Genomic DNA, 16443 nt, shown 5'->3' with positions numbered 1-16443 from the left:
TTCAATTTTTACCAGTACCTCCCTTCAATTTTTACCAGTACCTCCCTTCAGTTCTTACCAGTATCTCCCTTCAATTCTTACCAGTGTTCCCTTCAATTTTTACCAGCATCTCCCTTCAATTTTTACCAGTGCCTCCCTTGATTTTCACCAGTGCCTCCCACTTTTGCCAGGACCACGACTACAAGGCGGATAAAAACTTCTCTTGAGAGTTGACCCAAAATGTTCCAGGTGACGACATCACAACCAACACTTGGGAAGTCCTCCAGAATCCTATCAAAAACCCCACACCAAAATTCTTTAGATATAATTTGGTGTGGTTTTTTTTTTACTTCTTTAAAGCCAGCAAAAGACATTGGCTGAGATTCCCTTCCAAGACAGGCCCCTTCACCCCATCCCCCTTTTCGCTGCCTCCCTCTCTTCCTTCTGGATTCCCTTTAATGAAGAAGGGATGGAAGCTGCATCCCGAGGGAGCAAACAGAGCCACGACTCCCACTTTGATCTGGTCCCCACGGAGCTCCACGCTCCCTGCCTGCCTTCCCAGATCTTCCCTTGATTGACGCTGGCTCTGATGTACAAACTGCTTTGAACTTCACACATGAAATTCCCATCAGGCCACACTCATTTTTATTCTCCTTCAACAGGATTTACGAGCGGGAGATCAGCGAGTGGAGGAGATAAAATGAATTTGCAGGAGCTTTGAATCTCACATCAAAACGGCGCTCGAGTGAGCTCCAATTGGATTTTGCTCGGCCTGAATTTACAGTGTAAATCAACTTCTTTTGTGCATTTGGAGTTTAGGGAAAAACGAGGGAGCTGTGGATAAAAATGGCACTTGAGCAGCTGCTCAGGGCTTCATATTGTTTTAATACTCATTTTTTCCCTTCCTCTCTGTTCATGCAAATTCAAGCTGACATGAATATGCAAATGAAATTACATAAGTTCACTCAAAATTCAGCGTTTCCTTTGAAATTCCCAACCAGGCCTTGTTTGCTTGATTGCAAGGCAAGATTTTAACTTATATTTTACATAAATACTTAAATATAGGGTGCCCACTGCATCTAAACAGAATGCTGGAAAACAATGTTTTTATGAATAAATTCGGGGGGAAAAAAAAAAGCTACTGATGTTACAGCTACACAATTTCTTCTGGCAAGGCACCAAAGTTGCTCCAATTATTTCAAGTAGTCTTGAAAAAGTCCAAGTGCAGCTGCTCTCAGACGTAAAGAGAATGTACTGTTGGAAGGAGGTTTCAACCCAGGAACACAAACTATCCCCATCCTCTCTTTTTCATGAGGAATTTCTATTCCAAACCCCACATCTTCTTGAGGAATTTGGCCACATTAGAAATAAAAGCAAGAGGCCGGGAGAGAGATTTCCTGAATACCTGCTGCACTTTATGGACAAAAGCTGCCAAAGCCCAGGGCTGTGCACACTCCCTACATCTCTGTGCTTTACTGCAGCCTGAAACTCAGTCAGAACAGCAAATACATCTTAAATTTCATTTATTGTGGCCCCCCCACTCCTCCTCTGGAAGTGCAGCTCTTCAGCTATTGCAGCAACCCAAGGAACTGAATGGGATTCCCGTTATCTCCCACTTAACTGCTCTGGAGAGGGAAGATAAACACAGAAAGAGCTGTGATAAAACTGAACTGCATTAGCAAATATTTAACCATCTGCTTAAAAAAAAAAAAAAAGCAAAAACCAGACCACTTCTGAAGGCAGTATCACAGTCAGGGAGTAAATGATTTTCAAACAGAGGTTCGTAAACTCCCTTATTCAAACAGCTCTACTAATGTTTGCAATGCAGCACTGCCAAGTAGGGTGTTTTACCAACAAATATTTCTCCATTCCAGCTCCTTCCACAAATTTGGGTAAATGCATTCCCTAAGCTCTTATCAGCATAGTTAAATAAAGAGCAAAAATAGATTTCCAGCTGCCTGGAAAGGCGGTGTTAAGCAGCCAAAGTGGGAGCATTAATGAACACCAGTGCCCCTGAACAGATGGATTTGGAGACCTGGGGCACCTTCCCATAAAAACCCAGCAGTGAAATTCATTTGTGGCCCCGGGGTGGAAGCAGGGAGGAAGGGGGATGATTCCAGCAGCACACGTGAGCCATGTCCAACAAGGAGCTGCACTGAGGGACACTCGGGGCAGCTTCCTGCAGCTGCCACTTCTCTTCTTGCTCAGATCCCAAGGAAACTGGAACTCCCTTCTCTCCCTGACCTGAGGACATGAAATGCTGAAGCCCATCGGAGTGATGGGTCTTAAAACCGGGCAGAGAGGAGGATCAAGATCAGGTTTTGAGTCCCTTTAAAAGCATCATCTGGTTTTCTTGTTGGAAAAGCTGCAGGAACAGCTGCATTTCCTCACAAATGCATCTGAATAATTTGGTTTTTTTCCTGGAAGGTGATCCTATGCAGCCATTGCTGTGTTGAGAAACCACTGGCAGGTGCTCTATGGCCCCTAACACAACCAACTTCCCTGGCAAACTGGAACTATGGAAAGCTACTTCTGGAAGCCTCCCACATGAGAGCATCATTCACAAATCCAGAAAAAGGCATTTTTTACAATGGGTAGAAGACAAATACTCAATCATTATCCACTTGTTCTTAGAGTGGAAGGAGTTTGATTTCCTTTCATCGGCAAATATTCAATACAAACCCCTTCTTTATCTGCCTGGTGCCATCCAGGTCAGCACCATCTCTATGAGGAAAGTTATTCCAGTCGTCACTCACAAGTCACACCATGCAGACCTGCAAAGGTAGAACCCCCTAATGCTTCCAAAGCTGCATCCCAAAACTCATTTCTTAAATCCCTGTTTAGACATTTCTCACAGCTGACACATATTCCATAAGCTTCCATTGCAGCTACTCAGGATGTTTGATAAATAAGTTCTGTTTATTCTTTCCCTCCCCTCTTGCTGCCCCATCTGCCCATTCCAGACCCAAGATTTCCTCAATACCTGCCGAGGGCTTCCAGGAAGGAAAACCAGGACACAAACGTATTTATCCTCTTCAGGAGAAAGACACTTTAATTCAAACACTGTCTGGTAAATAACCACCCAATTCAATCACGATAGGGAATGTCTGGAGACAGCATGAAATCCATTTCTCATGGCTTCTTCCGCAGCCTTTGTTGGTGAGGAAACACAAAGGCTCATTTTTCCAGCAGGGATTTCTTCCAGGATTAGAAGAGGCATGTCACCTGACATCCATTTCCTTATCTCCCATCAGCTTGCTAAGAGCCCGGAGCACTTTATCCATATGAACTCTGCCTGCTTTGGAGCAGCCTCTGGTGCTTGGGAAAAGGGACTGGTCCCCAGGCTCTGAGCCCAGGGACACAAACGCAGCCTGGATGGCTGCGCAGGGAGCAATTTCCACACCAACCATGTGGGAGCTCGGAAAGCTCCGCTCCCTGCCTGCCCTGCTCTCCTCCTGTGCCATTCCCAAACCCTGATGAGGTAGAGCTGAAAATGCCAACAGAGATAACTGGAAGAAGGATCAGCAAAAACTAAAGGGGAACACGAGTCCCTGCCCTGCTCACCGCTCCTCAGCAGTCCCTGCACATGTATTTAGGTGTGGGATTTTTTCCTTGAGTCCAAGCACACATTTAGAGCCTTTGGTAAAGCAGCTGAGTGTAATTTTATCAGGAAATGTTTGTTGAATTAAGGCCTAGGAAGGGTCCCTTGCCAAAACCACTCAGTAGCCACCAACAGTGCTGCCTCATCCAGCTGGGTTTGCATATTCCAATTTATTTATTTTCACCACTTCCCAAACCAAGGTGGTTCCATTGCACAACCCTGCCTTGGAGGGGGCACAAACACACAACTGCTGCTCTTACACCAGTGAAACCAGAATATGTTGGGTACAAAACAGCAACCAAAAGCACAGCCAGGCTGGGAATTTTAATCCAGACTGGAATCACATGGAAACTCATTCATTTGGGCTCTTCACCGCAAGAGCCAACACCATGGAATAACAATAAAATAAATATTGCTTTCCCTGTCATATCCCACTACTCACTAAATGAGCAATTTAAATGCCAGGTTCATTTTCTAACCCAGTTTGTGCTTTGTTAGGTCCTATTTTCTATCATTTATTTACAGTCATCAGGTGTGGAAATCCCACAGTTTATCCCAAGCAACATGACAAACCAATGCTCGGATTTTCAGGATAAATAAAAGCAAACTCAGGGATAATTTTGTTAATGGTAACAACGAATACAAATTGAAGTCAGCAAGCCATTAAAAGAAACTCAAAATAAAAATCCTTTCACTGCAGAATAGTACATCCAAGTTAATTTTCCCCAAAGCAATCCAAACTTGCAGCATTCCCAACACAATGTCAATAAGCTGGACAATAAGAGGTTGAACACCATGTGACAAACAGCCTTAAACACCGTGGGAAAAACCTTCAAATCTACCTTAAAAATACACCCTGAGGATAATGCACTCCTGACACTGTTCTTGCCCCAAATGTTTGCTCAAATAAAGAGGCTACATGAGGAAACAGCCAGAAAAAGAACACACAGAGTTCAGGAGTTGTAACACAAACATTTCACAACCCTCCGGAACAAAAACCACAGCCCCGGGGACACAGACATGGCCAAGGCACAGTCTAAGGCAAAGGATCTCGTGGAAAAAGCAATTTTCACAGACAAATCTGGCTCTTTTTTCATGTGACCTCTTCTGCAGCAGCAGTTCATAAACGTTTTAACCAAAATATTATCATTACTGTTGCTTTAACACCAACATTAAACACTTTAAACACCAAGGATAAGCTGTTAGCAGCAGCAGCACATCCAATTTCACTTCCTACAAGTGCAGGCCCAACTGCAGCTGGAGTTAGTCCATGAATTAAACATGGAAGAATTCAAAATATGGTCACAATATCCAGGTGAATCAGCTTCTTTCCCGATATTTTAACCCAAATGGGAAATCTCCCAGAAAGGCAATGCCACAGGGAAGGAAAATAAAGGAAGAGCAGCAGATGGGAGAGGCAGAAAGGGGAGAAAAACTGAAATGATGGCAGAGGCATTTAGACAAATCAGGCAGTTAACAAAGCATGGAGCTAAAATTCTGAAGTTTCAAACAGAAAATACATTTTTACATTCTTTTTTTTGACTTGCAGATGATTTCCTACAGACAGCACTGGGTCCAGTGGTCAGATAAGCCTCAACCAAGGTGCTGTCCAGAACATCCTGCAGCTGATAGACTGGTCTGGGAACCATTTAATTATTGATCCAAGCAACTAAATAACGAGAATCAGATTGTAGAGCCTGAATGAGGAGCTGTGCAAACAGCAAATTCACCTGCTTTGCCAGCCGTTTGTGTTTTAAACCACTTACTGGGAATGATTATTATGCAAGTCCACCACAGCTGAAGAAATTTCTAAAGGACTTCCAAGCTACATAATTTTGGAGGACAAAGTGAAAGGGAATTCACTAATGTTTCCAGACTAAAAGCAGACTTCTTTTTATAATGAAAAATTAGGCCACACTGACAAGGAGGTGGATAAATCTCTTTTCTCCTTCCCCTCAACCCTTGCTTGGAAGGTGTTCCTGCTGCCTGGTGATTCCTGCATGATCAGAGGGCAGACAGGTTTTCATCCCCAAATAATTCCTGACCCTTTTGTCCACACTGCCACCAGCCTGGATGTGTCAGCATTTTCCATAGGCACCTTGTCCAGCAGGAACTGCACAGAGACCTCCAAACCTGTGCCCTTGGAGTCACCTGATGACCCAAATTGCCTTCCTCCCTCTCAAATGTTTTTAAATCAGACTGACATAAACAGTGAAAATCAGTCTGTAATCAAGGTTTGCATAAACAGAAGGTTACTCTTGTTCTTTTCAAGCCCACATGGAAGTAAATGTTTAATATGTTCAGCGTTTCAAGAAAATTACTCCTCTTTCATTGGAAAAATCAGAGTTTCTATCATACATCTCTACAGTTAGGAAACCCAAAAAAGTTTCTGCAAATATGAAGCATAATAGAAATTATTAAAGACAACCAACTGCCCAGATTTAGCCTACTCAAAACCCCTGTATTTAAAACCAAACCAAACTGAACATGAACAAATCCAGTTTCCAAGCAATGGACTCGATTTCATTAAACCTCTGCTATCAAACAGCAGCATGTCAACCTGATTAAACTGGAACACAGTGCTTTTAGCATGTGATGGACTGACCAACTCGTGATTCTGGTTACTTCAAAGGAGAGAAAAAGGTCTCATGACCAGCCTGAGGAGAGTTATTCAGGGCAAGCAGTGTCTCAGTGCAAAAACAGTGTCTTGGAGCTAGACAGACTCTTTCAGGATGGAATACTATGAACAAACTTTCTTCCTTTTATTGCTTCCAGCTGATTCCCAGTTCTTGTTTAAAGCCCATCATTAAGCACTGGTGTGGGAGAAATGGAAAAGAAGATGAGGACAAGATAAGAGGCACCTTCGGAGATCTGCCTTCTTCGTTTTTATCCAAAGCAGCAGCAAACACAAAGAAACCCTCATTTTCTTCACAGATTAAATAAATGACAGCACGAGGAATTCCAGAATTTCATACTCACTCCATCATGGATGGTGGGATAGTACAGCAGTCCTGGATGGCAGTCAGGGGTGAGGTGAGGTGAGCAGTGTATGAGGCTTCCACTACCTGCTTGTTCCGATTCACGACGTCCAAGTAACGGTTGAATTTCTCACGGATTTTTTTTGCCAACTGAAAAAAGAGAAGAAAGCTTAAAATTAAGCCAGTTTCTCTGTATTACCCCATTCCTTAAGAACCAAGTCAAAGCTGAGTATGCTAAAGATAATAGTTGTCCAGTTTGCTCACTGTACTTTTATTTTGGTGGTTTAAGCACTGTAAAGTCAAGTAATCAATATTGGCCACGGGAAGGACACCATACAAGAAGATAAAATTCATTTCTCATCTAGCAATGGGTGCTTCAACAGAGTTTTGCATGTGTGAAAAGTGTGACTTCCATCATATCAAGCTTCCCTTTCATTAGGAACTGACAGCTGGATGTGACACTGAGGTGCTCCAAGGCCTGACATGGATGGAGGCTAAAGCAGGCCACAAGTCAATTTAATGAGATTCTGTACATGGACACTTCAGGAAAGCCCAAATAAGGGTGTTAGAGAAGCTTTCACCTACACAACTTCTACTGCTCCAGCAGCAAAGAGCCAGCAGCAAATCTCCTGCTGATGGGAGCAACCTCAGCATCCAAGGAACCCCAAAGAACCCCAAATACTGCCATGAATATTTCTCTGTTCCTCAGCAGCCTCCTCAGTCAGGTGGATCTGTGCAGAAATATCTCAGCACTTCTTTCACGTAGATTTGGGCAAAATAAGCCATCCCAGACTTTGCTTTTCCGCTGTTGCCTGCTGCTTTCCTGGGAGGCTCCACAGGCTGAGCACTGCCTGAGTGACTTTCCTCATCGATCTAAAGCTCACTGTGCCTACTCACAGCCTACAACAGCTTCAGCTACAAACTGAAAAATCCCTAATTGATGTTGTAATATAGCAAGAAGAAAATAATGACAGAAGTCTCACACCGGTGAAATTCCTCCTGAAGCCTTTTATTGCCAGAGGCCCCTCTAAGGAAGGCAGTCCTTTTAAACCAGGACAAGGTTTAGAGGTTACACTATTCCTTGTAAGAGGCAATTTCTCTCCTTTCAGAAAGTGAAAACAAACACATTGTGGCCCCTCCCACACAATTCTCAGACCATTAAAAAAAAAAAAATCAGAGCGCCTCGCTTTGGAAATACCAAATTGGGTACTTCAGCCCTTCTTTTTAAATGCTTCTGAAAAAAATTAAAATAAAAGTAAAAATAATGAAGTCAAATTTTTGCCAGCAAGCACTTCCAAGCTGGTGGTGCCTGTGGCACCTCTGCCCTCTCTCCATGCCAGGCAGAGTCCCGGCACTGGGAAGGGTGCTGGTGCTGGCCAGGGCTGAGCCTGCTGGGACACATCCCAGGCTGCTGGAGTGACTGTGCTGCCACAGAAGAGCTCGCTTGTGTCCTTCATTAGGCACGTCACAACGAGCCTGACTAATGACTGCTGGGGAAAACGGGAAGGGGACAATCTGCGGCTGCTCTTGGAGTAACAGTAACCACAGTAAACACAGTTACCAGGAGGCATCAGGTTTTACAAGGAGCATTTACTGAGGCTTTCACTCCTCATCTTTCATCAAAGGAAGGAATTAACAAAATGGATCAGGCTTTTTTTTTTTGCTCTGCACATTCTGCATCCCTTTCACACCAACCAATTATATATTTAATCGTCAGCCAGACACATCCCAAACGAAAGAATCGTCTCTAAGCAATAGACTGAGGTGTTGAATAATCAGAAATACTGGTTTGCATTTCTGCAAACTTCTCCAGAGCTAAATCAGCTCCTTAATCCACAGCACTCCTCTCCCCTGCTCCCTGCACACCCCAAACTCTACAGGGATGATTTAACGGTGCTGCTGGTTTTGTGTGCTGGGAAACACCCCTGGATTTTCCAGATCCCCTGGACTAACAAATGTCTCTCCTAACTCTTACCAACAGGCCATTTTGTCACGATTTCCTTGGCTATGTGAGGAACGAGGCCTCGCTGATAGCGGCACTGCTCGGCCCCCCTTGTTCCCAGGGAATGCTGCGGCTCCGTGACAGGTCTCCAAGGAGCACAGGTTTTAATAGCACCTCGCTCAAATGACTTGCAGAATTATACCTAATTAGTTCTGTGGAATGATTTATTGCCAAGGCACCAGAGGACTGCTAATGGGCTCCTCCATGTTAGACATGCAGCACTATTAAATTGCTCCCAGTTGTTACGATAATAAGCTGTTGGGGAGATCCTTTTCTGTTTCCCAGTAAACTTTGTTTTTGTCTGGCTGTTCCCCTCAAATGTGTTCTTTAGAAGTGAATTCTTCTGTGAGAATCCAGAATTCTTCTGGAGGGGCTCAAACAAACACAAACCAAATTTCCTAAATCAAAGCAGTCAGGTTTGGTGGGTACAAAGTTCTCTGCTCAGTTTGGGCAAATGAAATTCCAAGGTAAACCAGATACCTGAGTGTGAGATTTCTCTCTTGGTTTCCCTACCTGAAATCAGGAAGAGGGGAGAGAGCTGAAGTTTGCTGAGCATCATTAGCAGTCACAAAACTCTCACAGGCCCCAGAACAAAAGGCCTCTCTCTGGTTTGGAATCGGGGCTGCTCTCTGATAAATGAATGCTGTACAAGCCGAGGGCTCGGTGTTGATGAGTTTTCACCTTCTAGGTTGAACAATAAAAGCGCCCCACAGCCTTTGAATTTCACCCTGCTGTGCCGAGTCTAAAGATCTGACAAATCTGTTTTTCAGAAGATCCTGTACTTCAGAAGCTGACAAAAAGCAAATGCTTTGTTCCCAAACTGCGTCTCCCATGGAAAAACCTCGGAATGGCTCAAAGTCATTCCGTTATTTTTATGGAACGGGATCCAGCGCTTTCGTCGGGGCAGGGAGTCAAGTGCATGTCAGCAACGAGGGATATGAAGCCTCCCAGAGCTCCAGACACCATTCCCTGCCCACAGTTGGAAGAACTGACTTTGTCTAATCTAAAGAACTCTAAAAATATTGCCCTCTGATAGCAAGACAATGCTCCCAACAATCCAAACCACTTCAAAACCAGGGAACTCAAAGTCACCAAGGGCAAGATGATCCAAAAATAATTTTCCGTTGAACATTTCTTCAAATGAATAAATGTTAAGAAACTGAGGGTAACACACCAATCAAGTACTAGAAACAAATGGTTCTAATTCATCAAATTGAGAAGTATCACCCAGATGAAGCCTAACAAAACAAACTTTTTCTGCCATAGCTGGGCTTCACCGGAGCACAAAAATCCACAGCAGTGAGCAGGAATTCCAGCTCCCAGTGATTAAACCAACAGCAAGGAATAATCCTCCTTCCCAAGCCCTCAGCACTGCCGGGTGTGCCCATGCCCTGTGCACACTCACATCATTCCCCTCAAACTTTATTCCCTTTGCAGGGTGATGCACTTGGCTGTGGAGCCTGTCACAGTAAAAGCTGCAGGCTTAAATCACCTTCTCCTCTTTCTAAATAAAAACCTGAAGTTTTTATCCAACACATACCCTGCTTTTTTTAACCTGCCTGGAGCTGGAGAGCTGCTGGATGCTGATGGATGCCAGACCCACACTGGTTGCAAAACCTCCAAAGTAGAGAAAGAATGAGAGATAACAAATAATGAAAGGACAGAACACTGAACTATGAAACCATCCTTACATAACTGTTAAGGCACTTTTAAGGCAAAATGGAAAACTGTGCCCCCAATCAGGCACAGAAAAGGGGCAGTGGGTACCAAGTGTGACAGACATTCCTGCTCCAACTCACCCATTTTAATGAAGACTGAAATAAATATGGATACCTTGAGACTGACATAAAGTATTATTATCCCCAGGTCCATGCACAAAGTGCTCTTCACCTCATCTCAAAAACAACAGCAGGGGGAAGCCTCCTTGGGCATTTTTCAGATTTCTGTGTTTTCCCCTTCATTTTAATAAACAAAACAATAAGCAGTGAGTGCTCTCTGTGAACAATGCAGCCATTAGCCCTGTTTTCCCTGGATTTCCTCTGGCAGCTGACACGCAGCCAAAGCCCTTGGGTTTGCAGACAGGTTGGACTGTAACACCTGTTTCTATTACTGCAGCACCCCTGGGTAATTCACTTCAATTGTCACCATCTCCACTGACAACCTTTCATCACAACATCACTGAGCTCCTCTAATTTTCCCAGAGACATTTCCCTCATTTGCATCGTTCCCTTGAGCTTTTTTTTAAAGCTTCTTCCCCCTCAAAGCTCCACAGCTCTGAAGTCTCCCCTTTGCAGGGAGCTCGGAGGAAAAGCAGAGCTCCAAGGTTAGGTTTTATTTCTGGCTGTAGCTTGAAAGCCAAGGTATTTTTTTATGTTTCCAAGCCTGTATATAAAATATGCATCAGTGGGGTTGACAGGCAGGGATGCCAGGATGGACTCACAGCCAGGGATTTAACACTGTCAAGCTCCTTGGAAAGGATTGCTTACATATGGAAGAGCTGAGTTATAATTTTGAGGTTTAAATTCCCTCTGTAAACCAGAAAAATCTGGAAAAAACTACCTCTCTCCAACATCCACCAGGCATTCATCCTGCTGCTGTACCACAGCTGTGCATCCACAGAGTCCTATTCTAGAAAACTTTTAATGTTATTTATTTTTCACCTACGTGGCTCAAAGAAACCACGTGGTCCTGCATCAACCCTGAAGAGCACAAAGATGAACAGGGACATGGCTCAAGGAAGGATCATAGAATCACCTCCAGCTCCATCCCACATCTCCCATTTAATGGATTCTAACCATTTGTGGACTCCTGGAATGCTTTGGGTTGGGAGGGACCTTAAAGCTCCTCCAGTGCCACCCCTGCCATGGGCAGGGACACCTTCCACCGTCCCAGGCTGCTCCCAGCCCCAATGTCCAGCCTGGCCTTGGGCACTGCCAGGGATCCAGGGGCAGCCCCAGCTGCTCTGGGCAACCTCTGCCAGGGCCTCCCCACCCTCACAGGGAAGGATTTCTCCCTAATATCCCATCTAAACCTCCCCTCCTTCAACTTAAGTCCGTTCTCCCTTGTGGAAAGTTCCCATTCCTTCTTCTCTGGGTGACACTGAAAATACATTCTATTATTGCAGTCAGGATGCAGGAAACCACTTTCCAATGTGCATTTCGTCAAGGAAACCAGCGCTCATTTGAGGTTTTCTACTGGCCAGTACCTTTGGCAAAGCCTCGCAAGATTTATTCCAAGAAAGATGTTAAACAGGGTGCACAACAAAACCCAGAGAAAGGGCCACAATTCCTGAATCATTCTGGAAGTACATTAAACACACAATAATTGCCTTTTATTGTGAGGCTCACAATTCATCAACGTGTGTGAACACACCACTTTTCGCAGCCAGGGAACGTGCTGTGCTCGACAGCCAAATGTCATTTTTTCAGCATATTTCAGATCTATTTCCTCTCCAAAGACCTCTTTGCCCAGTCCAAAACCAACCAAACAAAAAATCCAACCCAACAGCAGCATGGTCTGAGCTTTTCAAGACTTCTCTCCTCAAAGCTGGTAAATCTCCTCCTGCTCAAGAGCATTTCACCCTCTCTCCTTCCTCTGTGGAGCCCAGATCCCTTCTCTCCACATCACAGAAAGCAGATGTCTGGCAGGATACTGAACACACACTGACTTCCTTGAAATCAGCTAATGCAGATTTTCCTCTCATAAAACTCCTCCTCTCCCACTTTATTTACATCACTAACTCACGCCACTGCATTCTCATATCCTACGGGAGTTCTCTGATATTGAAATAACTCACAGGGAAGGAATCCAAGTTATTTTTGGCCATTGCCAGCCAATTTTTAATAAATGATTCAAAGTAGAACAGGTTTTATCTGTCAGGTACAACAGTAATTCTATAACTGCAGACCTTAAAAGTGCAACCAGTTCGATGCTGAGAGGTAAAACTGCTCCTTGTGTGGCACAGAGAAAGCCAAAGGTATTGAACAGTTAGGCCTGAAGGCCAACAGCTGGAATTTTTCCACTTTTTCAATAAACTGAGAGCCATTATTTACATGGTTTGGTACAAAAAAACCCACGACCCCCACAGCAACTCAGTGCTCTGCCAGAAAAAAATCCCAGCTGACATAAAACCCTCATTAATTGCCTTTGGATATCAGTTGCTAAGAAAATGTTAATGAATGACCAAAGCAGGAATGAGATTTCTCTGGCAGGGGATTTAATTTGCTTACATCTGTTTGCCTTTGCTCAAGATGATCCCACTGAATGTACTACTCTTACAAAATTCAGGTTCTATTGCTGGGGATTCATGAAGGCTAAAAGATCTGGTTATTAATGAAACAGAAGTGCTCAACTGTTCTTCCATCCACTTCACTGTAGAGCTTTTAACCACAGTAATTACACTTTAGCAGAGCCCCGTTTTCTCCCCTGACAGCTCCAAATCCATCACCCCACCTCCAGTGTTTGGACAGCTCTTTATATCCACTTGGGATGAACACAGACATCTGCTCTGGGAAACAAGGACTGTCTTTTCCTCAGCGGAGAATCCATAGTCAGGACTTCTTTGAAGTTTTAATCCAGTTTCTTGGTTTCCCAAAAACACTTTTGCCTTTTAAAAGCCATCTGATCTGTCTGATCCAGCCCACATGGCCCTTCTGTGGTGCACAGACCACCCAGGAATACTCCTGGAAATGCTGCCCTACACGACACAGAGCCAGAGAACCCGTCCTGAGGGATGTCAGGATGGTTTGGGATTGAAATTTTCAAAGTCAGGTGACAATTATACACTTTCATGGTCCCTTTGCTTGCAAGCACCCACCTGGGCATGCCTACAGGGAAGGGAAAGCCTCTGGAGAGCAACGGAGCTGGGAAGGGGCTGGAGCCCCAGGAGAGGCTGAGGGAGCTGGGAAAGGGGCTGGAGCCCCAGGAGAGGCTGAGGGAGCTGGGAAGGGGCTGGAGCCCCAGGAGAGGCTGAGGGAGCTGGGAAGGGGCTGGAGCCCCAGGAGAATTCCTGAGGGAGCTGGGAAAGGGGCTCAGGCTGGAGCAAAGGAGGCTCAGGGGGGACCTTGTGGCTCTGCACAAGTCCCTGACAGGAGGGGGCAGCCGGGGGGGTCGGGCTCTGCTGCCAGGGAACAGGGACAGGTTAGGAAAGGGGCCACAAATCCAGACAGAACTGAATTCCCTGAGCTCACTCTGCCAGTGGAGGTGGGAAGGGGTTTTGGACTCACCTGTTGAACTTCACTTTCTCCATTCGATATTTTCTCTGTGTACACGAAGGAGTTGAATATCCTCTGCAAGAAAAACCAGAAAGGATGTGTGAGAGGCTTTTTTGTCATAAGTGTCCCATGAAAGCAGCTCCAAAAAGTGGATGGGTGAGGAAATGGGGTCAGAGAAGGACCTGGGGAGTCTCCCAGTGCCAGGCTTCCCAAGGGGAATCATGTCTCCATGTGAGGATCTGCATGGAGAGGCTGACTTTGGGAAGTAAAGGCACAACAGGGCTTTTTTCCAAACATCTGTTTATTTACCAAACTACCAGAAGGTGCTAAAAATAGTTCCACGTGCAAACTATGACCCTTCTCTTGCTAAACATTTAACCCAACATAACTACTTTTAAAAGTACTTGTTTCCAACTAAAACACAACAGGCTGGGAGCAAAATTTAAACAAATGTAGTATGTGGAAAACAGACAAGTGAGACCCAAGTTTGAACACATCCAGATCAACCTCATTAATGGCAAAAAAAACAACAACAAAAAAAAAAAGTGTCAGAAGATAGGAGTGAGAGCTGTGTCCTCCCCTGGGAAAGCTTCCCACCAGTCCCCAGGGGGACAGGTGACAGCCACACTGCCATCCCTGTTACACACACAGAGGAAAAACCACTCAGCACCTCGTTAATATTCTGCTTCCAGACTGAAAAAGAAGATGGGAAGGATTTGGGGTTACACCAACAGCATCCCTAAAAAGTTTGCCTGATCACCTAAGTTTCTCTTCCCAGATTTCTCATTTCCAAGGGCAGCTTTCCCCTTGGGAACAGTGGGGCCTTCCCCACTGGAAAATGTCCAATATCCCTAAAATATTCCTTTGCTTTCTTAATCTTAATTGATACCACAACAAGTGGTGTCAATAGCTGTAATGGTAATAAATGGAGGTTATTCAGGCTGTTCAGACATTTCTCCAGGGGAGCTGGGATTTCACTGAAGGAATGGATCCCACATCTATCAGGGCTGAGTAGCACACATGACACTGCATCTGGCAAAGGACAGCGATTCCTAAAGACCTTGGATTGTATTATTAGCAATAACGATTGCAATTACTAAAAAGTCTAAATTTCATCCAAATCCTCTGCAGCCCACAGCTCCAAGAGTTTCTTTGGTGCAGGTTCAGCTGATTCCCTCCCAGCACAGCTACAAGGCAGCTATGACTGGCAAAACCAGCCTGGAAAATCCTTTGGTGTGCTCACCATCATCACTTCCCCTTATCCCTCTCCCTCCTGAGGACTTGAAGAATTTCAAAAATGTGAACTCTTCATTCTGAAGAAGCATTTGGAAGGGCAGCAATAAATCTCCTCGGTTTACAAGGCTCAGACAGCCAAGAAGGGGGGGGGGCAGGGAAGGGGAAAAAAAGGCATCTACCCTTAAAGGCTGCCTGTACATCGAGACTTCCTCTTCATCCAGACCTTTGTTTAAAGTTCTGCTCGGGTACTTTAACTCCAAACATGTTGGTTTATTTTTTTCCCTCCCTCATGAGATGAAAAGATAATTTAAACATCAGAAGAAAATACATTAAAGCATGTCATTTTGATGCAAAATGTTTTAAACGAATTGAATTTTTCTGTCCACGCAGCATTTAGTGTGCAGACATCAAAAGGAACGAGGAGGAAATAGACTGTCAGCTCCTGAAAATGGAGCTTTCTGTCCCTAACACAAAGCTGACCCTCTTTCCACCCTTTTCACACGTAGCCTGTTTATGAACTTGCAAAATAATGCCAGAGAACATCATCTATGGTTATGTAAGAGTCACAGTGCCAGCAGGAATTTATTTGGCTTGGTTTTTAACCTATTTTTACTTGATTTTGAATTAACTGATTTTTTTAAAATGCTCTGGTATATTCTGTTGTTTTAATTAAAAGCACTGCCATGGCAGAGAGGGGGGAGCAGGAGTTTCTCGGTCAAACTAAGCACAGATAATGAGTAAACCAACAGTAAAAATCGAGTAAGGATGGAGAATCCAACCCCGAGGCTACACGTGAACTGCTCAGCCCCTGCCTGGGTCTGGTCCCTACTCGGGATATCTGCTCCCCCTACTCAAGAATTCCTGTGCACAATTCCACCCCAGGGCAAAAACATCCTTAAGCTATTTTCACTAACTTAAAAAGTGACCTAACTTAAAGCAGCAAATCAGAGCTAAGTGGCAGCCTCAAATGAAGCTGAGGGAGCTTCACGGCGCAGAGAGAAAGTCAGCCCCACACACAACCCCAGAAAAACAGTCTCAATATTTAGGAGAACTTGCCCTGCAGTGTACACAGCCCATTAGCATCTGTACTTTATTCTTCCCACCCCTCTGGTTTAATTGGATCTGTGGAGCAGATGGCAGCAGGCTCAGCTCCCTGCACAGAACAATCACACACATGTTTAATGAGATGCTTGCCCGGGATTATTTGCCATAACCCATCACCACTCGCTCTCCCAATGTGGGAAGGCTGTGCTGGCTCAGCATCCAGCCCTTCCCCACCTCAGCATCCAGCCTTTCCTCTGGATCAGCATCCAGCCTTTCCTCTGGCTCAGCATCCAGCCCTTCCCCAGCTCATCATCCAGCCTTTCCCCAGCTCAGCATCCAGCCTTTCCTCTGGCTCAGCATCCAGCCTTTCCTCTGGCTCAGCATCCAGCC

General features: G+C 44.8%; 1 protein-coding gene across 2 annotated transcripts in view; it reads right to left on the bottom strand.

Moving 5' to 3' along the window:
* The window catches only part of CACHD1 (cache domain containing 1), an 81779-nt gene that overhangs the window by 46476 nt on the left and 18860 nt on the right, over positions 1–16443 (bottom strand). For both annotated transcript variants that reach the window (XR_006016526.1, XM_042030903.1), the window contains 2 exons: positions 13786–13848; positions 6560–6708 (listed from right to left, as the gene is read on the bottom strand). Coding sequence is in view for 1 of the 2 variants with exons in the window: in XM_042030903.1 (XP_041886837.1) it covers positions 6560–6567 (8 nt within the window). In the remaining variant the exon portion in view is untranslated. Of the gene's footprint in view, positions 1–6559; positions 6709–13785; positions 13849–16443 lie in introns of those variants that run through there.

The sequence above is a fragment of the Corvus kubaryi genome, unplaced genomic scaffold (assembly GCF_017639235.1).
Source record: "Corvus kubaryi isolate FWS band 111438036 unplaced genomic scaffold, C.kubaryi_AGA036_p1.0 37334, whole genome shotgun sequence".
NCBI lineage: Eukaryota > Metazoa > Chordata > Aves > Passeriformes > Corvidae > Corvus > Corvus kubaryi.
This window is presented reverse-complemented; position numbering and strand designations above follow the sequence as displayed.